This window comes from Leptopilina heterotoma, unplaced genomic scaffold (genome assembly GCF_015476425.1).
Source record: "Leptopilina heterotoma isolate Lh14 unplaced genomic scaffold, ASM1547642v1 Lhet_60, whole genome shotgun sequence".
Classification (NCBI taxonomy): Eukaryota; Metazoa; Arthropoda; class Insecta; order Hymenoptera; family Figitidae; genus Leptopilina; species Leptopilina heterotoma.
In genome coordinates, this window is record NW_025111138.1 from 6,398,957 (window position 1) to 6,425,746 (window position 26,790).

General features: G+C 22.8%; 1 protein-coding gene across 3 annotated transcripts in view; it reads left to right on the forward strand.

The window, feature by feature from the left end:
* The window catches only part of LOC122509404, a 531,572-nt gene that overhangs the window by 450,085 nt on the left and 54,697 nt on the right, over positions 1 to 26,790 (forward strand). For all 3 annotated transcript variants that reach the window (XM_043623440.1, XM_043623442.1, XM_043623441.1), the window contains 4 exons: positions 13,459 to 13,564; positions 14,691 to 14,843; positions 18,779 to 18,916; positions 20,886 to 21,091. In XM_043623440.1, the coding sequence (XP_043479375.1) occupies positions 13,459 to 13,564; positions 14,691 to 14,843; positions 18,779 to 18,916; positions 20,886 to 21,091 (603 nt within the window). The remainder of the gene's footprint in view (positions 1 to 13,458; positions 13,565 to 14,690; positions 14,844 to 18,778; positions 18,917 to 20,885; positions 21,092 to 26,790) is intronic.

Below are 26,790 nucleotides of genomic sequence, written 5' to 3' on the forward strand. Positions count from 1 at the left end.
TCTAAAAATTGATATTTCGAAAAATATTATTTGAAATTCTGAAAAATTTAAAGTTTTTAAAATATTTTACTTTTATTTATTTTATTTAAAAATTGAAGTTTCGAAACATTTTATTTGATTTTGATATTCTGAAAAATTAAGTTTTTAAAATATTTTAGTTTTATTTTTGAAAGATTCCTATACAAACAGATAATTTAAATTTTTTAAAAGAAGTAAAATTTCGACAAGCTTTATTAGGATTATGAATATTTAATACCTGCTAATTTACTTATTATCAATATTTAATTCTAATAAATTTTAGTTTTTATTTATTTTTATTCATTAATATTTTTTTATTTTCTTGTTTTCATTATTATTTAGTTTAGTAATATTTAGTAACTTTAATATTTATTACATTAATACTTAGTAGTTATTAATTTTTATTTGAAATAATTTTTATTATAATAATATTTAGTACACCAATGTTTAGTATACAAAATATTTTTTTAGACACTAAATTAAAATATACCAGAGAAAAAAATCAAAAAATTAGAAAAGTGAAAAGAATACACTGCCTTTGTAATCAATTTTCATTGAGACAAAAAATTTCGTGCAGTGTAAAAAGAAACAGAAATGGATAAAGAAAAAGATTGATTAATAAAAAAAAAGAAAATGTTCAATAATACTTAGTTGATATTTGTGATAAAATTATGTCATTTCACTAGAAAAATGAATTATGCAATATTGAGATGTAGGTATATACACACGTAAAAGTGAAGTATGACCTACAATAGTAAAACGGTATTCAATTGTTTCCATAGGCCACAAACGATCGTAAAAGTCTGGATATCGATCCATGAATGAAATGACCATATTATTAAACCAGAAAACCTTTTTGCACGTAAAATTCAATTTTATTGGCACCTTTTACATTTATGTAATCAATAATATTATTGCAAACATTGTTTGGGGGAAAATTCAGTATACAACAAAAAATGGGTAAAAACTTTAGAAATTATAAAAAAAATAAAAAAAAAATATGAATTTTGTTTTGATATAGTTAAAAGGTTAAAGTAAAATTAAAAAATAAAATGAATAAAAGATAAAGTAAAAGTTTGAATGTAAAATATAGAAATATAATAAGAAATTATTAATAATTGTTGTCTCTGTATTTTTCTTGGTAATTAAATTACCTAATAGGATAATATTGAACTAAATAAAATTAAACTAGTTAATTTATTGATTTTTTTTTGGGTTGGGACGATTTATGCCGATCGGCATGCGGAGGATTTGAAATATGAAATACCAAACTCGAGAAAATGTAGTGAAAGAATGTCGCATATTTGCCAACACAGGATATATCGATTTCGTATATAGGGAATTTTATTAGATACCTGACAAGGTAAAATTAAATATTCTGCCAAAAAGAAAGAAGAAAAAAGGGGGTAAAAAAAGATAGTATTGTGTGTATAAAAATTGTTTATCTCATGTTTCAAGTTTGATGAGAAAAATTTTTAAGACTATAATCTTCTTTTTTGGCGAATATATTTGATACTAGAAAAAATTTGTTTTTTACATTTTTAAAAGAAAATTTGTTCTTTGAAGTCAATACTAAATTAAAAACTACTATAAAATTAAATAAACTTTAAGTTTCGTAATGTTTGATCAATTTTTTACAAGTAGTACAAACAACGTTTTGTCAGACTAAAAATTTGTAAAACTAAAATAAAAACTATATGTCCAACCTTTTAGATTTTTTTAATAAGTTACTAAAAATCTTAATTCTAATTAGTGCTGGTAAATAATAGTCGGACAAAACTGAAATTGGGGTTTATTTCTCAGTAGTAAAGGTCAGTATGTAGTCAGACAAACATGTAAAAGTATTTTGTGAGTGATTTCCTGCAGTTTTAGTCAGACAAAATCTTTTTGAATTTTCGGGTTTATTTCTGAGTAGTAGAAGTCAGTTTGTCATCAGGTAAACTCTTATCCGTCTTTTGTAAGTAGTTTCAGAAAGTTGAAGTCAGACGAAACATTTTAGAATCTTCGGGTTTGTTTCTCAGTAGTGAAGATCATTCTCTCGTCAGACAAACTTCTAAACATATTTCGTGATTGGTTTCCTGCAGTTTTAGTCAGACGTATCATTTTGAAATCTTTGGGTTCATTTCTCAGTAGTAAAAGTCAGACAGTCGTCAGACAAACTTTTAACTGACTTTGTAAGTAGTTCCCAGTAGTTTTAGTCAGACAAAACGTTTTAAAATCTTTGGGTTTGTCTCATTCTCTCGTCAGACAAACTCCAATTCTTATTTCGTAAGTAGTTACCGTAATTTTTAGTCAGACAAAGCTTTATAGATTTTTCGGGGTTATTTTAAAGTAGTAAAGATCAGTATGTTGTCAGACACATTCTAAATTGTATTTTTTGAATAGTTTCCAGCAGTTTTAATGATACGAAATTTTTATAATTCTTTGAGTTTACTTTGCAGTAGTAAAAGTCTATTTATAGTCAGTCAAAGCTTTTCAGAATTTTCGTATATATTTTTCAGTAGTGAAAGTCCATTTATAGTCAGACAAAGCTGTTTAGAATCTTCAGGGGAATTTTTCAGTAGTAAAAGTATATTTCTAGTCAGACATGCTTTTTTAGAATTTTGAGGTGTACTTTTCAGTAGTAAAAGTCTATTTCTAGTCAGACAAGCTCTTAACTGCATTTAACGAGTAGTTATCGTCATTTTTAGTCAGACAAACTTAAATAAAACAAAATTTAATTTTTCAGTAGTAATAGTCAATTTGTTGTCAGACAAAATCCCTACAATTACGTCATACATTCTGACACTAGATCCTCACAAATCTTAATCCTAATCAATTAATTTCTAAATTAAGAATTTGTCAAGAATCAAAATTCCATTATAGAATTCCTTGTAAATAAACAAATAGTACAGGTTACAAATATATGTATTCATCGACGAGAATAATGATGTATATAGGCAAGGAAAGTTGCCGAGTTTTTGATGAACACAAACAGATGAATGCTTTCAATTGCATGAATATGTTTTGGAAGGAGGTTTACAAAATATAATCCTTAGGTGGATGTTTGTTTCCTATATATATGTATATATAGAAGAGAGTTTTCCCAAGAGTCTCATTCGTGAGATCGTCAAACAAGTTTATTAAGGAAGGACAAAGCCACTGTACGCATTCATCCCTCTCTAGGGATGAACCATTACTGACTGCGACTTTAGCAAGCGCGCCCCGTCGTCAATGCTGTAAGCGAGCTCGTACCTTCATGAATTTCAATCCCATAACTTTAGTCGTTTTGAAACGTTTGGCACAAGTTTGCAACGCCCGGAAACAAAAGCGAACTGATTTGCAATTCACCCTTAGAAATTGTCTAAAATTATTTTCACTGGGCTTTTAAGTCTCTCTCTCTCTCTTTCTCTTCTACTCTCTCTTTTACTCTCTTCATTTCTCTCATTCTCTCTTTCTCTCTTATTTTCTATTTTTCACTCTTATTTCTCTAGGTTTTTCTAATTTTCCATTTTTTACTTATTCTTTTTTTAAACTCTTTTCTTATTTTCTCTGTTTTCTTTTTTTCTGTTTTACTCTCTTATTTTCTCCCTTCTCCTCTCACTTTATCACTTTTCCTCTCTTTCTTAATTTTAATATCTTGTCAAAAACTTTGGTAAACATATTTCAACTTTTGGAAATTGATAGACACTAATGAGACTTGAGTGTAACTTGTTTTGTCACTTTATTATTCTGACCCAATTTTTCTATATTTTTTTAAATCTATTTTTCCTCAGCACATAAAACATTTTTTGTTTACTAATCGCCACTTAACAATTGACATTCATTAAATTAACGATGTTTAAATTTTTTTTGTTCTTTTTTTTGCAAAAGAATATTGGTTTCTCTTTGCCAAAAATTTATCCGAAAGTTTTATTCTCGTTCAGTTAGATATATAGGAAACACACATCCATTCTCGTCGATGAATACATATATTTGTAACCTCTACTATTTGTTTATTTACAAGGAATTCTATAAAGGAATTTTGATCCGTGACAAATTCCTATTTTGGAAATTAATTAATTAGGATTAATTTTTGTAAGGATTTAGTGTCAGAATGTATGACGTAATTGTAGATATTTCGCCTGACAACAAACTGACCTTTACTACTGAAAAAATTAATTTTGTTTTATTTAAGTTTGTCTGACTAAAAATGACGATAACTACTCGTTAAATGTAGTTAAGAGCTTGTCTGACTAGAAATAGACTTTTACTACTGAAAAAAACATCTGAAGATTCTTAAAAGCCTTGTCTGACTATAAATAGACTTTTACTACTGAAAAGTACACCTCAAAATTCTAAAAAAGCATGTCTGACTAGAAATAGACTTTTACTACTGAAAAAAACATCTGAAGATTCTTAAAAGCCTTGTCTGACTATAAATAGACTTTTACTACTGAAAAATAATTCCGAAGACTCTAAAAAGCCTTGCCTTACTAGAAAGACTTTTACTACTGAAAAATACACCTGAAAATTCTATAAAGCCTTGTCTGACTATAAATAGACTTTTACTACTGAAAAATACATCTGAAAATTCTATAAAGCCTTGTCTGACTATAAATAGACTTTTACTACTGAAAAATAATTCCGAAGATTCTAAAAAGCCCTGTCTGACTATAAATAGACTTTTACTACTTAAAACTACACTTGAAGATGTTAAATAGCTTTGTCTGACTAAAAATGGACTTTTACTACTGAAAAATTTATCCAAAGATTTTGAAAAGCTTTGACTGAATATAAATAGACTATAAAATGACCGTAATTACTCACGTAATACGATTTAGAGTCTGTTTGACAAGAAATTGACCTTAACTACTGAGAAACACACCCCAAGATTTAAAAAGGTTTTGTCTGACTAAAACTCCAGGAAACTACTCACAAAATACGGTTAGGAAGTTGTCTGACGACAGACTGACTTTTACTACTGAGGAATAAAATCCTGGATTCTCAAAGTTTTCGACTGAATAAAACTAGAAAAACTGCTAACGACAAACGATTAAGAGCTTGTCTGACTAAAGATTGACTATTACTACTGCAAAATAAAGTCAAAGATTTAAAAAAATTTCATCTCATTAAAACTTTGGAAATTACTCAAAAATTATAGTTTTTAGTTTGTCTGACAACAGACTGACTTTTACTACTTAGGAATTAAATCGTATTTTCTAGAATTTATTTTCAGTTCATAATTAGTTAAACTAAATAATAATTAATTACTTTTTGCAATACTTTAATAATAAAAATTATCAACAGTAAAATAAATTTTGTTCTTTGTTAAAATCAGGTAAATTAAAACTTCATTAATTACAGCAATAGAGTAATAATAATTATTACTAATAAAATAAATTTCAATATAAAATAGAATTTAGTTATATTGAAAATTAATTAGTTATTTATTCTAGTACAATAATAATTATTACTAAAAAAATAAATTTTATTCTCGCAGTTAAAAACTAGTTAAATTCAGTAATTGACAATTAATTACAGTTAATTATCGCAATACAGTAATAATAATTTTATTACTAAAAAAATAAATTTTTATTTTCAGTTAAAAATTAGTAATCTCGTAAACTTGGTAAAATATTAACGAACAAAGAAGTCAGTGTCCAATATTGAAAAATTTCCCCTCCCTCCCTCCCTCTCAAGTTGAAAGCACTATAAAATAAGAAAATCAAAAGGAAAAACTTTTATACGCTTCTTTTGTTTATATAGTTTTTAGCCTGCTGAGAATTTGAAATATTGCAATTGTTTTTTTTTTACTTTCTTTCTCTTTTTTGTGTATATTTGAAAAGGATATAATAATTTTCACGAGAAGTGGAAAAAAAATAAAAGTTTCTCGTTATAAAGTTTTCTTTGGCGTGTGAGAGATTTAATTCAATCCTTTTTCCAACGAATTCTTCTCTCGACTCTTGGCATTTGAATCATCTAACTTTTACATCCTTTTATTTTGCAAAAGGCGCTGAGTGCGACTTAGCGTCGTTTTCCATGCCAGGTCGAGTGTCTCTTGTAAAGTTTAGAAATATCGTTTCTCTAACTTCGCGTGCCGGAACTCAAGAGTGAGTGAGAGAGAGAGAGAGAGAGAGAGAGAGAGAGCAAGTAAGGCGAAAGATTCTCTTCAAAGTTGTTGCGAGACAACATTGTAAGACAATCTAAACTTTACAGTAATTGGTCCTTCAGTCCAGTATAATATATTATTGTCTTAAAAAAAAAAAAAAATTCCTTAAGAATTATTTCTTGGAAAAAATTTGATAATTACAAATTTTTTCTCTTTTTTTATTTTATTATTTCTCTCTTTATTGATTTTGTTGGAAAAAAAGGGAATATATATATCTTACAACAATAAGTTACAGTTATATAGAGTCACTGTTGACAGATTTTAATTGATGAATTTTTTATTGCTCTATTGATATCGTCGTTACATCGTATCATATGGCTGACCATAAACGTCTAGTACTACTGATTCTAAAACTCTACGTTATTTATGAACTATGAAACTACAATGTTTTATGGTTTTGTCCTCAAAACTTTATGATATTGGAAGTCAGGGATTACAATTAAACAAAATTAATTACGTTTCTATTTTTTTCTTTTTTTTTAGTGAAAACTTTTATTAGTTATTAAAAAGATTATTTTTTTCTCAGTTTTTTTTTGGAGCTTTAGAGTTATTATTTATTGCTATTTATTTTAGGGTTTTAAAATTACTATTACTGAGATTTCTGTAAATATTACTATTTTATTTAGTTTTTATATAGTAATAAAATTTATTTATTTTTTATCTGTTAATAAACAATTTTTCTATGACAGCAGTAAAATGCAATTAATTATGTTTTTTTTAAAATACAAATTTACAAAATTATGAATTAGTTTGAACTAATTGGCAAATTTAAAATAATTGTCGAATGTAATAAAAATAGCTATTATTTAAATTCTTTTGTTTATTTTCGAATTTTTGAATTATTATAAATAAATAATGTCATTATTTTAAAAGAAATATAAATTTTTCAAACGGAAATTTTATAAAAATTAACAAACTTTAGGGATTTTTTAATTTTTATAAAAATTTTAAATGAAGAACAAATACAAAATGTTATATATACAGAAGTTATGAAAAAAATTATTGCATGTATTTTTATTAATAAATTTTTAAATAAATCAGAAAACTTATAAAAATTCTAAAATGCGATTAAAAACACTTTTTCTATGTCAACAATAAAATTAAATTTACATTTCGCAAATTAGGTTTTTTTTAAAGTTTTACTTCCGACATCAAAAGAAAACTTATTTATTCATTTGCAAGCATTGGCAAGCGTTTATTTTGATTTCAACAACAACAAAAAAATGGGTCAAACAAACGAAAAATAATAATAGAAGAAAAAAAAGTGGGAGTAAATTTCAAAATAATTTTTCATTTCCTATAAAAAAGTAATAATATACTTTTTTTATTTATAACAATTTCATAAACGTTGATTCGCTGACGTTTCTTGTTGACTTTAACTGTCTTTTTTCCTTTCTTATAAAACTCGCAACAGATTGAAGTACAGAACGAGAAAAAAAGACGGAAATAGAAGGAAAAAAATAGAAAAAAGGGTAAAAATTAGAAAAAGGAGAAAAAAGGTAAAGAAAGAAAAGAAAAAGAAGGGGAAAAAAATAGAAAAAATAAAAAAGGGAACAAAATGAGAAAATCAATTATTTTCAATGTCTAGTATTTTCATAAAATTTCGCAAAACAATTCAATTATTTAAAAAAAAAGATAAAATTCCTTCCAAAATTCAATTATTTTCATAAATAATAAAATTCTTTGCTAAATTTTAATTATTTTTAATACAATTTTCCAGAAATTGCTCAAAAAATGTAATTATTCTTAAAAATTTAATTTCAATTCCTCGAAAAAATTAATAATTTAAAAAAATGTTACTTTAAAATGTTTTGGAAGAATTGAATTATTTAGAAAAATATTAGAATAATAAAATTGTTCGAAAGAAATAAATTATTTTAAATACAATTTTAAATAAAATTTTTTGAAATAATTCAACTGTTCTTTTAGATTTTAATAAAATTCTTCGAAAAAATTCAATTATTTACATAAATAATTCTTCGAAAGAATTCAATTATTAAAGATAAATAACAAAATTATTCCCAAAAATTCAATTATTTTGAGGCATTTTAATAAAATTCTTTGCAAAAATTTTAATTTTTTTCACAAATAACAATATTTATCACAAGAATTCAATTATTTTTAAAAGATAATGAATTTTTTCTTGTAAATTCAATTATTTTCAAAAAATTCTAATAAATTCGTTCACAAGAATTTGATTACTTTCATAAATATAATAAAATGTTGTTTAGGAATTCAATTATTTTCAAAAAAAAAAAAATCTAATGCCACACAGACATTCAATTATTTTCAAAATTTTTAATAGAATTCTTTGTAAAATTTAATTATTTTACAGATATTTTTCTCAATTCAATGATTTTCAGTATCTACTCGTATTTTCATAATATTTTCAAACAGAATTCACTTATTTCAAAATTTTTTGCAAAAATCTTTGTAAGAATTCAATTTTTTTCATGAAAAGGAAAAATTTCTCAGGAATTCAATTGTTTAAATTATAATTTGCATAAAATTAGTCGAAAGAAATCAATTATGTAAAAATTTTTATAAAATTCTTCGCAAGAATTAATTTTTTTTATAAATAAATATTTAAATTCTTTCATGAAGAAGTAAATATTTTTTGTGAAAATTAAGAAATAGTCAGGAAAATAAAAAATATTGAATAGGATTTTTGTCAGTTTTGTAAAGTATCTAAAACGAGTTTTTTTTTTTGGTCGTCAAGTTTAATGTTTCAATAGCTACTTTTTTTTTAGTTTAAAAGCTACTTTTTACTGCTTTTTTGAAATTAATTATCGAGTGCAAAGTCTGGGAAATAGAAAAAGGGAACTAAAGGAAAAAAGAAAAAAAGAAAGGAAAAAAGAAAAAAAACATGGAAATAAATCAGTTCAAAATTTATTTCTATACATAACATGTGTTTTCATCATATAATCAAAAAAAAGGAGGGAGAAAAAGCAAACATACTATCAGAAAGATAATTTTAAAAAAAAGTTTTTTAAGGAGAAAAAGGAGAGGAGAAATAAAAATCTTTCTTTCTCTCTTCTTCCCTCTTCGATGATGGTGCGTCGACAAAAGACGCGGTTTATTCTTTTTTATGTCATACTTTCTAGTTCCCCTCTTATCTCGTTTTTTCCCCGAGGTAAATTGACATTGGTAAAGTTAAACATTATCAGGGTGTGTAGACTGTACCTGCGCGACGCCTGTTTACATTGCGCGAGACCTAGTTTTCCATGCTCTCCCGGGTACAAATAAATGATAAATTGTCAACTTGACAACGTGTCGTTTGCAAAACTGGCCCTATGATGGTGTATATATGGGTAAGTGTCACATCTTTTCGTCTTCACTTCCTTCCCTTTATATACAGGGTGGCCATTATATTCTGAAAAACCCTTGTCAAAATATTTTTCTCTTCGTTTTTTTCAATTTTTCAAATTTTTTCTTCTTTTAATTTTTAACAGTTTATTGAAAAAGTAGGAAAAAAAGGAAACAAAAGTGAAAAAAATATAAAAAAAATGTTACTCTTTATTTAAAAAGTATCAAATTGCAGTAAAATTGGTATCAATATTTTTAGATATTAATCATAATTTCGGCAAAATTTTTCCTATCAATTTGGATCGAATTTGATTCAGTTTTGTATAAATTGGATTGAGAAAAACTGTGTAACTATTTTAAAGTAGAAAAAAACTTTTTTTCAAAAATAATTATTGTCTGTACAAAATAATTCTATAAGTGAAAAAAAAAAAAATAAAAACAATTATAGTTATTTTTATTTAATAAACGAAAATAATTGCTTAATAGAATAATTATTTATTGAAAATAATATTTTGTTATTTGGTAATTTTGTAATTTTTTATGCAAAAAAAATAAAAATACAAAAATGAATAATATATAAAATTACAAAGTTCTAAAAGAACACAAGAAAAACAAAACTCTTTCTAACAGAACAAAAAAAAATACAAAAAAAATTTTGCGAAGTAATGAATAATTTTGTAATTTTTTATTTAAAAAAATATATCTAATCAAGAAAATAAATTAATTAAGTTGATATTTTTCAGTTTCTTTTACGTAAAGAAGAACAAAATAGTCCGAATTTGTTAAATTTTTATAATTTTTTAATCTTTTATTTATTAAATGAAAAAAAAATTGTTTAGAGTAATTCATAACTTTTGTAATTTTTTATTAGAATAAAAAATAAATTTGAACGTTAAAAAAATTTTCAATTTTAGTAGATATTTTCAGTTTTTTTATATAAAGAAAAAATGGTTTGTAGTTTTAAATTTTTTTAATTTTGTAATCTTCAAATTATAAAAGTTATATTAATTACAAAAGTACAGAAAAAAAAATTTCAAACTTTTAATAAAATCACAATTTTTTATCTTTTTTAATCCATAAAAATTACAAAATTCTAAAAGATAAAGAGAAAAGTCAAACACATTCTAATAAGAGAATGTTATTTTATTTGTAAAAATAAATTTAAACGTTAAAAAAATAAAAAAAATTCAGTTTTTTCTATGTAAAGAACAAAATGGTTAGAATTTGTTAAATTTTTGTAATTTTGTGATTTTAAAATTAAGAAATTCTAAAATTCTAAAAGTACAGAAAGAACAAAATTATTTCAGAAATTCCAAATTTTTAATAAAATTACAAAATTTGTATTTTTTTTTAATCTGTAAAGATTAAAAAATTCTGAAAAAACAAAAGAAAAGTAAAATGCGAGAACAAAAAATATTTTATAATTTTGTAGTTTTTTATTTGTGAAAATAAATTTAAACGTTAAAAAAAACAAAAATTTAGAAAAAAATTTTCAGTTTTTTTTTAAATAAAGAACAAAATGGTTAGAATTTGTTAAATTTTTGTAATTTTGTAATTTTCCAATTATAAAAATAACAAAATTCTCAAATTATAAAAAAAAAACAAAATTATTTCAGAAATTTCAAATTTTTAATAAAATTACAAAATTTGTATTTTTTTTAATCTCTAAAGATTCTGAAAATTCTGAAAAAACAAAAGAAAAGTAAAATGTGAGAACAAAAAAAATTTTGTAATTGAATAAAATTATTTCAGAAATTTTAAGTTTTTAAATAAAATACCAAATTTTTGATTTTTTAATCCATAAAAAAACACAATTCTTAAAGAACAAAAGAAAAGTAAAACGACTCTAAGAAAAAAAATCAAAAAAAAGAAAAATATTGTTAAAAATACCTAGTTAACAATTTTGTAATTTTGTAAGTCTTAAGTAAAGAAAGAGTAAAAATAAATTCTAAAGGTACAAATAAATACTTGATTTCAATTTTTTACAATGAAAAAAAAATTGTTTGAAGTAATTCACAATATTTTTTAAAATAAAGAAAAAAGTGAATATTACAAAAAAAAAAATTAAAGTACAAGTATCACTATTTTTATTTCTGTGAAAATAGAAATTGTTGAAGGAATTCATAGTTTTGTAATTTTGAAATAAAGGAAAAAAGCAAAAAGTACAAAAAAATATCAGTTGCGTCCTTGATAGAGAAAAAAAATTAATTTGAATTTATAATATTCGAATTATAAAAAGTACAAGAAAATAATATTTTTTTAATTAAAAAATACAGCAAAATAATATTTTCTTAATTAAAGAGTACAGAAAAATAATTTTTTTTTTAAATTAAAAAATACAAAAATATATTTTTTAAATTGAAAATAAAAAAAAATTGTTTTTGTTAAGAAAACTATTAATAATTAAGAATAACAAATTTATAGGTAAATTTTTAATCAAAATTTTCGTTTTTCATTTTTTTTTAACTGTAACTGTGTGATTGAAATGGTCGATTTGGTTTTTGGAGGATCGTTTCGATCATTAGGAAAGACACTGAGAGTAAAGTTGTCCCGATGACGAACGATCACCACCAATGTAACCAATAACCTTCGAGACAAGTGATAGACTTGTTCACGAAAAAGGAGTTACGTTAATGACAAAGGGTCGAGAGAGTACAGACGCTTTTTATCTTTCTTTCTCTCAACAGAATTAGCTCGCTAACACTTTTTCCTTTACAGCAAGAAAAAAAAGGAGAAAAAAAATTACAACCACAAGACCAAAGTAATTTGCCGTTCTTATTTCTTTGGGAAATTTTCATTTATCTCCTCACATTCAATCAATGTCTTTTTTATTGTCTTTCTATATTTAGTCTATTAAATCGTTACGTTCGGAATTAAATTAAATTTACATTTTTTAACTTTAAATTCTATTTTTAAAAAATGTGCAAAATATATAAAAATTTTTTTTAAAAAAATATAAAAAATATTATAAAAAATATTTTTTTTAATAGTAAATATCATTATTTATAAATAAATATTTTTCTCATTTGTTTCATACAAAAAAAGGGATTCACATTATAATTTCGAAAAGTGGAGAAAATAAAATTACAATTCCCATATTTTCAGTGTACTTTTTTCAATGGATTTTGAATATTATTTTTCTTTTATATAAAATGTACACAACGCTTGTGATGAGATATTCTTGAAAAGAAATTTTTTTTTTTTTTTGAGTACACAAGGGCAAAACTTTGAAAAATTCCTGTATGTTGAAAGAAGCCAATTGTGTCGTTGAATACGTGAGCTCATAACAGACGAAATCGATTTGATATCGCAAAAAACTTTATATAGACGTGGATAAATGGATTGACTTTAAAGTTGGGAGAATAATTTTTGAATGCTTTGAAGAAAAAATATTTTTAATATTTTGCAGCGAAAAAAAATTTTTTGGTAGAAAATTTAAAATATTTTTTTGCATAGAAAATTATTATTATTTTTTTTGCAGAAGAAATTAAAAATATTATTTTTAATAGTTTATTATTTATTTTGGGGTAGGAAATTAAAAAAATTATTTTTATTTATTTGCAAAATAATATTCTTAACTTCTTATGCAAAAAAAAAGTATTTTTAGTCTTCTTTGAAAAATAATATTTTTAATTTCCTATGCAAAAAAAAAAATTTAAATAAATATAATAATATTTTAAATTCAATATTTTTGACAGAAAAAAAAATTCTATTTATTTAATTCAAGTAGTAAAATGAAAATATTTATATATACTTTATGATTACGAATTACCCTTCCATATCGAAAAAAAAGAAACTATTGAATTATTTTGAGTAAAAATTCTATCACTGTATCTTGTGAAATAAAAATATATTGATTCCTTGAAGAAGCATCCTTTCGAGAGATAGAAAATGGTGTTTTATATTTTAGATCCTTTTTGAAATATCATTGCGAGTATCGTAAGAGAAAGCTATAAATATCTATACTTTTCTTTATTTTTTCTTTTTGTATTTTATTTTTCCAGCCGGACTGGCGATACCGTCTTCGTTGCCTGACTCTGAAAGAATAATACCTCAGCCAACGAAGGTGATTCTAACCAGCACGTGCCATCACGCTTATGCGTCTTGCAAGTGAGTATTCTTCTACTTTCTCTCATTTTTTATTTCTCATATATGGAGGCAGTTTTTTATATTTATATTTTTTTCCTATTTTTGAATTTAAAATTTTTTTTTTTAAATTTTAGAATTTATTTTTTATTTTAGAAACTCTTCCTTTTTATTTTCCTTTTTGCTATTTATTATTCCTTTTAGTTTCAAAATTTTTTCTAATTTTTAAAAATTTCTATTTATCTTTTTGATATTATTTTTTATTTTCTTTTGATATTATTTTTTATTTTCTTTTGATAATATTCTAATATTTACTTCTTCTTATTTTAAACATTTTCCTTCATTTATAATTTTTCTTTTAATTCGAAAATTCTATTTTATTTGAAATCTCTTTGTGTAAAATTTTTTTTCATTTTAAAATCTCTTTCTGTAGTTTTAAATTTTTCTTTTTTTGATTCTAAAATATTTTCCCCTTTTTCCAAAAAATTATTTTTATTTTAGGTTTTAAAAAACCTTTACTTAAATTTAAAATATTTTTCTTCTTATTTGAAAATAAAAGTGAAAGGAAGAATAAAAATTTATCAAAGTAAAAATAGAGTTGAAGAAAAATCAATGAAAGTGAAAGTAAAAATGAAAATGAAAATAAAAATCTGTCATAGTGAAAGTGAAATTGAAAGTCAAAGTAATAATTAAATTACATAATCAAGCCTCCGATTTTTAATTTTTATATTCTATTTTAAATATTTTTTTTTTATTTTCAAATCTCTTCCTTTAAAATTCCCCTTTTTTTAATAAAAAATATTCTCTTTTCTTTATTTAAAAATCTTTTCCTCCAAATTTGAAAATACTTCCTTTTTCTAAATTTCCTGTTTTTCTTTTCGAATTTCTTTACTTTATTTATTTTATTTCAAAGTTCCCGTCTTTTAGTTTAAAAATTTCATCTCTTAATTTACAAAAAAAAAAATTATTCCACTAATTTGAAAAATTTCTTCTATTGAGTTTAAAATTTCCCCCTTTGAGAATTAATATACCTTGAAATATATAATAAAAAACTTCATTAAGTATAATCTAAATATCACTATATATAGAGAAAGAGAGATTCGAATGAACCAAAAGGCATTTGCATAGTTAACGAGAACATTTCTTCCAGGAACGACCCAGATTGTAGAGCAGTACTTCAGCCTGTTCTAAACCATTGCGATCAGGCAACATGCGCCAGAAACGAATGCATGGATGCGCTTCAGCATTTTTACAAGTCGGCAAGTCATAAACACTCGGTGGAAATCGCATTCTGTCTGTGCAAGTGAGTACTAAATTTTTTATTGCAAAAAAATTTTTTTTTGTATTTTTGTGTTTTATTATATTTTATTTTATACTTTATTGTATTATATACGAGTTTACATTTTTTTTTCTAACTTTACATTAATTGTAATATAAGAATTAATAATTTACTATTAATAATACCTACAATTTTACAAAATAGTCGATAATTAAATAATTAAATGTTTCCATAACTATAAAACACGAAGAAATCGATCACTCCGAGTCTTCGACTCAGAGTGATCGATATCTTCATGTTTTATATTAATTAAAGATGGCAAATTGATAAAATCATTATTTTATATTATAATAATAATATTGTACTTATTCAAAATTATTTTCATTTTTTTTTAATTCAATTATTATTATTAAGAATTTTCCACTAAAATTTTTCTTTAAATCAATTAATTTTCGAAAAAGTTCTTCAACAATTTTCAAAATTCATTTATTTACAATATTTAATTTTATAAATTTCAATTATTTGTAAATTCTTCAATTAAATATATAGTAGAAAATAAAAACTTCAAATAATATAAAAATAATTGAATTACATTCAATTAAATCAATTTTTATTAGAAAATTCTACTAGAATTTAATTCTTTCAACGCAAAAATAAATAATTTATTGAACAATTGAATGTTTCTTAAAATTCAATTCTCATAAAGAATTACATTTTCCGAGAAATTCGATTAAAATTGAATTATAAATAATTAAAATTCCGCATTGATTTATATTATTTATGAAAATAAGTGAATTTCTAAAAAGAATTTTATTCAAATTTTTTTAAATAATTGAATTTCTCAGAATTTTTTAAAGCTTTTTGAAAAAAATGAAATTCCATCGAGAAATTTCATTAAAAAATTGAAAATAATTGAAATCTGACGAAGAATTTTAAGAATTTTTTTTTTTTAATAATTGACTTCCTGTAAAAAATTTTATTTTTGAAAAGAATTTTATTTTTGAAAAGAATTGAATTCTTGGGAAGAATTGTATAAAAATTCTTAAATAATTGAATTCCTGTAAAAAAATTTATTTTTGAAAAGAAATTGAATTCTTGGGAAGAATTGTATTAAAATTTCTTAAATAATTGAATTGCTTCCAAGAATTTTATTTTTTACAAAAGTAATTGAATTATTTCAAAGATTTTTACAAACTTTTTTGACAATAATTGTATTCCTATATTTTACGAAAATAATTGTATTCTGTGATCAATTTTATTACAATTTTTCAAATTTATAAAGCATTTTATCAACTTTTTTGAAAATAATTGAATTCTCAAGAGAAATTTTATTATATTTATAAAAATAATTGATTTCTTGCGAAGAATTTTATTCAAATTTTTTTAAATAATTGAATTCCCATAAAAAAATGTATTATTTGTGAAAATAATTGAATTCTTAAGAAGAATTATATTGAAAATAATTGAATTGTATAGGAAAATTTTATTAAAATTGCAATTTTATTAATTCTTATAAAGAATTTTATCAACAAATTTTTAAATAATTGAATTCGTTTGAAGAATTTAAAAAAAAATTTTAATAATAATTACATTATGGAGGAATTTAATTAAAATTTGATTAAAAATAATTGAAATTCTGCGATTAGTTTTACTATTTATGAAAATAATTAAATTTTTAAAAAGAATGTTATTATTTATAAAAATAATTGAATTCCTATAAAAATTTAAATATTTATAAAAATAAATTAATTCCTAAAAAGAATTTTATTATTTATAAAAATAATTTAATTATATTATGAGGAAATTTAAAAAAATTTGTAAATAATTGAATTTCGATGAAATTTTTATCTAATGACTAAAAAAGTAATGAAAAAATATTTAAAGTATTAAATATTTATTTATTTAACTTTTTTTTGTTAAAAATGTTTATTAATTTGTATTAGTAAATGTTACTATTTATTAGTATAAAATTTACTAATTGAAAAGCAAAAAGTTAGTCATTAATTCAAATTAGTAAACATTTTTTACTAATTCTAATTTAGAGAGAAAAGAGTAAAGATTAGATATTATAATAAAATGTAAGATTCATTTATTTGTTTATTGAGTATCAAAATATTATAATTTTCAACTATTTATTTTATCAATATTATTATAAAGAATACTTTTTCTGTTCCCTTTTTCGTTACATTCATTTATCTCTACTTATTTTAAGTTTGACAGATAATTATTTTGTCATTTAGGAAAAAAAATTCTCCATAATAGAGCTAGTTTAACTTTTTAAGTAGCTTTCGGAAAACAATACGGAGAAACTTCATCTCATTTTTGTTTTTCTGATTTCCCTTTAACTTTCTTCTTCATTTTCTTTCTCTACACTCGTTCCTTTACTTACTTGCTTTTTATACTTTAGTTCACCATATATACATTGTTCATTGTCTTTTTCTTATTCTCTTTCATTTTTTTTTCTCGTTTTGTTTTTGTTTTCCCTTCTCTTATTTTTCATTCTCTTTAAAAGTTCTTCTCTCTTTTTTCCTGATTTTCTCAACTCTCTCACACTTTCTCTCTCTCTCGCTCTCTCTCTCTCTTTTTTCTCTTATTCTCTCTTCCTCTCTTTTTCTCCCTACTTCTTTCGTTTGTAGAATAAAAATTTGAAACGAGAATTCTATTTTACTTCAACAAATAAAATAGTGAATCCACTTGTTTAATGCTCGTTGAACAATAATATCTTTCTTTTGGATAAAAATATGTCTTATAAAGAATTTTCAAAACGTGCATCATTGACTTATGCGCGATTATAAAAATATTTTCTATTATTAAATCTAGTTCATTTTATTTTCATTGGTAATTTTTTTTCTACATTTTTAAAAATACTTCTTATAATTTTTATCTTCCTTTTTCATTTAATTAAAAATTACGTATATCCTCTCTAATAATAGAAGACTTTATTTTCGATGTTTATTATTTTAATCCTTGTTAATAATTTTTTATTAAATTCTTTTATTCAATTTTCTTATTCAATTTTTTAATATATATTTATTTTTTCTTCCTTCTCCTTTTCATGAAAAATTATCTATATCTTTAGAAATAACAGAGAAATTCAATATCGATATTTACAGCTTTGATTCAATTAAATTTTTAATAAAATGTCAAGAAATTTGAATGATACTTAAATCATTCTTAAAGTTATTTTAGTAAATGTAATTATTTAATTATAGACAGTTTCTATTCAGGCTTGATAACGAAATTTTCTTATTAATAAATAAAAAGGAAAATGAAATTTAATTAAAGTCTAAAATTGTTTTATTTCAATTGTTTAAAAATTTAATAAATTCATTCTATTTTGAATAATTTTAGTAAGAAAAAATTTTTAAAGCAATTATTGTATTTTTTCTATTTTTACTTTTATTTATTTCAAAGATTTTAATTTTTTGGTAAAAATTTTTACTCTTAAAATTATAAACAGTAATTTAGGGAAAAAGTACAAAAACGATTTTTTAATTTTGTCCATTATTATTTATTTAAATTAAAGATTAATTTTTATTTTCCATTTTTACCTTTGGAATTAAATTAAAAACAAAAAATTAGAGGAAAAATAAAAAACTTAATTTTTTTAATTCTTCTCTCTTCATCTTAAAGATTAATTTTCATTTAAAACTTTTAATTTTGAAATTAAAAACAAAAAATTAATTTTTATAGTAAAATACATAATTACTAGTAGTTTTGGTCAATATTTGGTCAGACAAACTTTCATTTATAGTATTTTTTTCGAAATAAAAAATATTTTATTCAGGAAATTTAACAAATTTTAAACTTTATTTTTTCTTGTTAGGAGAATTTTTCTAAATCATTTTTTAAAGACAGAGAGAGAGAGAGGAGAGAAAAAAAAATTCAAAAGATAAATAATTTTTTATCTATTTTGTAAATTTTCGTTAAAAAATGCCCTTTTTTTGTAATTTTTAAAGAACAAACGACGAGAAAAGGAACGATTGCACAGTGGCAAAGGAGAAAATGCATCCGCAGTGTGCTCAACGTCCGGAAGGACCAGAAATACCAACTTGTCACAGTTTAGCGGAACTTTGTAGAGACGAGAGAAGTTGCAGGTAGGCAATACAAAAATAAGTTCGTTAAAACTATATATATACATACAATACAATGAAAGAAAAGAAATAAAAAACTTTTCTCATACCATAAAAACCGGAGAAACTTATTCCTTTGAAAATGTCCACTCTAATTATTATTAATATTTGCGCAAAAATATCTCGCGAGAGAATGCATTTCCTCGTAAATTAATAAATAACAAACTATTCTTAATTCCCTTCACCTGTCTTACTTTTTAAAATTCAAACGACAAATACTTTATCCAATATTTTTTATTAAAAAGATACGTTTGCATTTTTAGACATTATTTCTAATGGGTGAAAATTTAATTTCGTCAATTTAATTGAAAAACGATATTCTAAAATATTGCAATGTTATAGAAATATAGTTTTTTGCTTATATCTTTTATTTAAGAACAAAAAAAGTTGGGAAATAAATCAAATTAAATTTCTATGACAAATTTCTGAAAGAAATTCCTAATAAAAATTTCATTTTATTTAAGCAAAAAACATTTAAAAAAGAAACGAATTAAATCTCTGTGACCAATTTCTGAAAGAAATTCTTTTATTTAAGCAAAAAAAAAAAAATTGTAAAAAGAAATAAATTAAATCTCTGTGACCAATTTTTGAAATTATTAATAAAAATTTCTTTTATTTCAGAAGAAAATTGGTAAGCAAATCAAATTAAATTTCTATGAAAAATGTCTGAAAGAAATTCCTAATAAAAATTTTTTTTTAAGAAAAAAAATTTAAAAAAGTAGGTAACAAATTAAATCTTTTTTAAGAAAAAAAAAATTGGAAAATGAATCAAATTGAATCCCTATTAAGAATTTCTAAAAGAAATTCCTAATAAAAAATTTTTTTCTAAGAAAAAAAAAATTGGAAAAAGGAGCAAATTAAATCTCTGACCAATTTCTGAAAGAATAAATTTCTCATAAAAATTTCTTTTATTTAAGGAAAAAAATGGAAAAAGAAACAAATTAAATTTTCTATAATAAATTTTTTAAAGAAATTTCTTAAAAAAAATGTTTGTTATTTAAAAAAAAATTGAAGAAAGAAACAAATTAAATCTCTATGAGGAATTTCCGGTAGGTGAAAATTTAGTGAAATTAAAGGAATTAGAGAAGTAAGTGAAATTACTAAAATTAGTGAAATAGAAGGAGGAGGGAATGAAATGAATATAACTTTCAGCGGGTTAGAAGTAATTTGTTTTTCTCTTTATATACATATATACCGTGAATAAATATCGATTTTACTGTCCTCCTAAAAATAGATTCATGATAAACGAACCTGTAAGAATGACTGACGAGGAATTCGATATTGAAGCTCAAAATTAATTCAACATTCTTTATAGGTTTTTAAAGGGCCATGAATTTCGTTCTCACACTTTTAGGATATAATCAACTTTCACTTCTCATCAAATGAATAACAATTTTAATTAAATTTTCGACATTTCTTAAATTGTTATTGTCAGTATTTTATTGGGGAAAAATTTTTATTTCCTTTTAAAAAGGTAGAAAAATGGTTTTTAAATTAAAAACGTTAGTGTTTTTGAATTGAAAAGTAAATTTTTAGTTAGACAGAAAAAAAATTTGTTTTTACGTAAATTTACTATTTTAGTGGTGGAATTTAATTTTTTTGTCAGACACGAAAATTGGTAATTAGTTATTTTCTCCCTATCGTTTACAGACAGACTTGGCTCATTTTAGAACTATTTAATTAATTAATTTTTTTACAATTAATAACTTTTAGAAATAATTTTTATTGTAATTAATATTTTTAATCTTTGTTTCAATCAAATACAATGAATCGTGAATTGAGTACTTAAATAATAAATAATACGAAAATTGAAAAATTGAATAAAAAAAATAATTAAATTCATAAATTGATAAAGTTAAATAACAAAAACATTAAATTGAAAAATAAAAAGTTTTACTGTATAAAAATTTGAATTAAAAATTTGTATTTTCAGGTCTAAATTAGAATTTTATGAGCAAAGCTGTGCTGTGGATAGTGTTACGAAAAAATGTGCAGGATCGACGTCGGTATGTAGAGAAGCTTTACTGGGCATTCTAGGCACGGAATTAAGGACCACTTGTGCCTGTAAAGGCACCGACCTGTCTCAAATTTACGATTGTGTGGGCTGGCAGAGGCTACTTTGGGTTAACCCTTGCGTCGGTGAGTGAATATTTATATTTTTATTTATTAAATTCATCTCTTTCGTTACAAATAAAAAAAAAATGAAAGGTATAATAATAAATTTAATTTTAAGTAGTTTTGGTCAATATTAGATCAGACAAACTTTAATTTAAAGAATAATTTAATCCCTTTATCGCAACAATTTTTTTATTTTATTCATAGTTTTCTGAAAAGTAATAAATTGAATTTGACAATGTAATAAATTATTTTCAGTAGTTTTGGTCAGTATTAGATCAGACAAACTTTAATTAAAGACATAAATTAATATCTTACAGTCACAATATTATTATACATAACCCAAAGTTTTATAAATTTGAATAAATTTAATTTTTGTGGTTAAATGTATAATTTTTAGTAGTTTTGGTCAATATTTAGTGAGACAGTACTGGATGGAAAGTTTAATTTTATCCATTTAATGCAATATTTTATATACATTTTGGCTAAAGTTGAAAGGGATTGTTATTAATTTTATTAAATGTATAAACAATAAATGTATAAAACAATAAAATAATATAAACAATATAAAACAATAAATGTATAAAACAATAAAATGTTTTATTTTCAGTAGTTTTGGTCAATCTTAGGTCAGACAAACATTAGTTGAAGATTTAATGTTGTCCCTTAAATCGCAATAATTTTTATAATTTACCGAATGTTTCACAAACTTTAATAAATTTAATTTAACAATAAAATGCATAATTTTCAGTAGTTTTGGTCAATAATTGGTCAGAGACAGTAACTTAACTTATGATTCAGTTTTGTCAGTGAAATATAATAATTTTTTTCTTTGTGCTAAATTCGAAGGAAATTGAAAATAATTTTATTGGATAATATAAAGTTTATAGTTTTCAGTAGTTTTTGTCAATGTTAGGTCAGACGAAGTTTAATTTAAAGCATAATTTATTAATTATATTCTTTAATCGCAAATAATTTATATATTTTTTCTACAGAATTTAAGTTGTAACTAATTTTATTTAATAAAATTTTATTTAATAATAAAATTAGTTTTTAGTAGTTTTGGTCAATATTAAGTCAGACATACTTTAATGTAGAAAATTATTTTTATCCATAAAATCTAATATTTTATATATTTTTTTGCTAAACCTGAAGGAAGATGTAACTAATTTTATTTAATTATTAAAAGTTTAGTTTTTACTAGTCTTGGTCAATATTTGGTCTGACTGTAACGAATTATAAATATATTGTATTATTGAGTCGGAAATATTATATATTTTATTGATAGGGTTTTATTACATTTTATTATCAAAGAAAATTAATTCTAAACAGTTTAAATTTTAGTATTTTTATTCAATATTAGTATAGACAAACTTTTATTCAAACCTTAACTTTATCATTAAATTGAAATTTCAATAAATTTTATACTTTTGCAAAAATTTTTGTTAAAATTCAAGGAAATTGTAATTAATTTTATTTAATAATAAAAATAATAGTTTTTTTGTAGTTTCGGTCAATATTTGATTTAACTTTTTTAATTAAAATCATAATTTTATTATTAAATAGGAATAATTTTTCTATAAATGCTAAAAATCTATAAAGGAAGTTGTAAATTTTTTTTTATTAATAAAAACTGTCCTTTTCGGTAGTTTTGGTCAATAATAGGTTATTTTTAAAATATAAATTTACTTTTTTAAATAACTACAAAATTTGAAGTATATATATATTGATTTTTAAACTGTGTCAAAACATATTCATTTTAATAACGAAAAAAAAAATTTTTATCCATGTAGATATATAATTTTAAGAGAGCACTTTCACTGATGAACAAAATGAGATAGAGTTACTCCATTGAATAACGTGGATTATTTATTTAAATTTTCAAATTTGAAAAATGAGATCAGTAACGTGTCAGCGAGACGTTCGAAAAATGTCTGCAATGTCGAGCAGGTGCGCATTGCGGGTTATATGCTTATACATATATATAAGACAAGCGTTGCACAGGATATGGAAGAAAAGTTACAAACTCTTTTGCATCATCGAAATGCAATTTTTCAAAAACAAAACTCTCTCACATCGAGTGATAGCTGACAATAAAGAACAGTGTGTGAACAGGGTTAAGAGGGGGCTAAGCCCCCCTCTTGCCCCCTTTTGAAAATATAACAAAACTTTCTCAATATTTCATATTCAATGGAGAAATTTTACTTATTTGCCAGTATTTCAGTTATAATTCTAAATAAATAAATTATAATGCTAAATAATTAAGTTTTAATTCTAAATAATTAAATTATAATTCTAAATAATTAAATTATAATTCTAAATAATTAAATTATAAATAATAATTGAAATATTATTATTATAATATTAATATTAATTTTTAATATAAGTAACATTTTTTCTATTTTCGATATTTTGAAAAACGAACCAAAATTAAAAATTTGTCTTCAGAAAAAAATACGTTTCATACAGACCTCTTAAAAAATTAATTTTCTATAAAATTAATTAAACAAAAAAACGTTCCCTTAATTTAATGATAATTTTTCGAAAGAATAAATATTAAAATTTAATAATTAAATTTTAAATTTGAATAGAAAATTAAACAAACATTTTGTGTACACAATATTTGAATGTAATTATACTAATTTTATATAGCGAGAGATGAAAATGCAATTGAGAGTAATCTGATTACAAATCGAGTTCGTTATATGTGACATAATTAGTGAAAATATTATCTCTAAATGTTATAATATTGACAAACACGCACCAGGTGGTTTAATATATATATATATATATATATATATATATATTTATATAAATACAATATATATATATATATATTATACATATGTAGATATATAGAGAATTGTGGAATTTTCTATACACATATAAATCCAACAAAGGCTGATAATGAACATTAAAATTAATCACTCGGCAAGCGCGCTATAAAGTCGAGTCATTCATTTGCATACAGGATGTTGCAATAGTTAAAATTCATTTTCATTTTCAAAATCGATCTTAACCGGTCAGCTGTAGATTTGATATGGCCATATAGTAAATATATTCTGATGGTGATTAACAATCGTAAACAGAAACAGTTCGCGAAAGAGTTAAAAATGAAAAAAAAAATGAGAGAGAAAAAATAGTGTGAGGAGATAATATTCTAGAGCCCTCGGGGTATTTTATCGATCTTCAAAGTTGAAAATAAATTCAGTAATTCTCCAAGTATTACACTCGAAGCTGATAAGTCATTTAGATATGAAGAAATCGCATCTGTTATATTCACGGTCTAGAGTTCAGAGTGCTAAAATATATTGAGGAGAGAGAGAGAGAGAGAGAGAGAAAAAAAGACAGTTCATGTCATTGATCGATAAATGTCAGTTTAGTGTAAGTGGTCCAATGGTCATACATGTTTATTGTATGTGTGTATGTTTGCAGTAGTAAAAGACAGTTGTAGTCAAACGAAACAATTTTGTTAAGGTCTCATGAGCGAAAATTGCTCCTTTCTCACTGAGTTTTCAATTTTCGAAAATTTTACTATCAAGTAGTAAAAGAAGGGACAAATTCACACACAATTTTTAGAGTACCTAAATTTTTTAAAATTTTCGTATAAGTAGTCAATTTTTTTTTGTTTCTATTATTTTATTTCTATTTATTTATTTATTAACATTGTATTATTTATTATTTACATTAATATTAACAACATAAATTATTTTATTATTTTATATTAAAAATTTTCATGTGTATTCAATTTTCGTTAGACGAAGAAAAAGACTTGAAATATTGGTAGTACCTAGTCTAAATCAATGTATGGTCAGCCGCAAAAGTTTATAGTGATTTTCAGTGCTTTCAAGTATAATTAATAAAATGCTTTTTTTTTGCAGGATAAAGTATTTTGAATTTAATTTAAAAACTGCAGAATATCATTCAGTAGTCGAACTCGTTTTTAGTCAGCCAAATAAAATTACAGTTTTGTTACTTTTTTTATTACTAGTAAAAGCAATGTTAGAAAATATTTTTCATTCAAGTACTGACTTTTAGTGAAATTATCTTCATTTATATATTTCTTTGAAATTTTATTATCATTAGTAAAGGTTGATTTCAATTAGACAGTATAGTACTTCTCAATAGAGAATAACTAGATTTGATCAGACAAATGTTTGTTTAATTTTAGAAATAAGTTTCTTCCTTTCAATTTCTGTACTAAAAAAAAAAAAGATTTGATAATTTTACTACATTTCTTATTTTAAAAGTAAATTTGATTACTTTTACTACTTCAAGAGTAAAGTTTACTAATGCTATTACTTCAAAAGAAAATTTTACTAATTCGACAGTAAATTTTACTGCTTCCGGAGTAAATTTCACTAATGTCAAAAAAATGTAAAAAACTAATGTAAAACTAAATTTTACTAATCATACTAATTCAAACTGCCCGAAAGCAGTAAAGTTTTTATTTTATAATGAAAAATAGAAATTTCATATTAGAAGAAATATGAAAATGTATAGTTTTCCATTTTCAGTAGTTTCGGTCAATATTATGTCAGACCAAATTTTATTAAAGATATAATTTTCTACTTAAAACGCAAGAATTTTTAAATTTTATCAAAAGTTCTAGGAGTTTTAGTCCATATTAGGTCAGACAAACTTCAATTAAAAATATATAATTTTATTCATTAATCGCAATAATTTTTATATTTTAGCCTAGGTTATAAAAATTTTAATAAATTTTCGACAATGAATAGAAGGCATAATTTTCAGTAGTTTTGATCAATAATTAGTCAGCCAGAACTTTATTGAAAATTCAATTTTATCAATTAAATGCAATAATTTTTATGTTTTTGCTAAATTTCAAAGAAATTGTAATTGATTTTATTTAATGAAAAATTTAATTTTCAGTAGTTTTATCCAATAATTGGTCAGACAAGTACTTAATTAAAAATTCCATTTTTCCAAGAAATTGCAATAATTTTTTTTGGTTTTTGCTACTTTAAGGGTAAATTTTACTAGTTCAAGATTAATTTTTGCTAATTTGTCTAGTTTTAGGGTAAATTTTACTGCTCCTTAGTAGTTTTTACTAATCTGTAAGTAGAAAATCTTTTATAACCTTCTGAGTAGAGGAAATTAGATTTGGTCAGACAAAAGTTTGTTTATTTTCAGAATTACCTTTTCTAATTAAAATTCTTCACTACATGTTCGTCTATTTAATTTTTCGTATTATTCATTTTGTTGTTAAACACGTGCTTCTTGTTGAAGTAGTAATAGTCAATTTTAGTCAGACATAACATTTTATACAGGCAAAATTTATTATTAGTACAAAAAAAAGATTTTCTTTAGATAATATTTAAGAAATTTTCTCTATTTTTAGTTATTTGCAGACATGTTTTAATCCTTTAATTTGAAATATTTTAAATTATCATTTTGCTACAAGTAGTAAAAGGCGGTCACTGTCAGACAAAACTTTCCTAAACCCCTCTATGTATATGCGGAGTATAAGTAGCAAAAGTCAGTTTTGTTTCTTACAGAATTTAGTGAGAATGTTTCAGTAGTAAAGACACTTTTCCTCAAAGCGAAATTCCACTATCAGTAGTAAAAGACCTCTTTAGTCAGACGTCTCAATTTATTCTCATTCTTCTATTAACAATCAACTATTAATTACTGTCAAATCTGTCAAATTTTTTACTTTTCATATTATTTTCATGTACCATAATATTTTTTTAATAAAAACA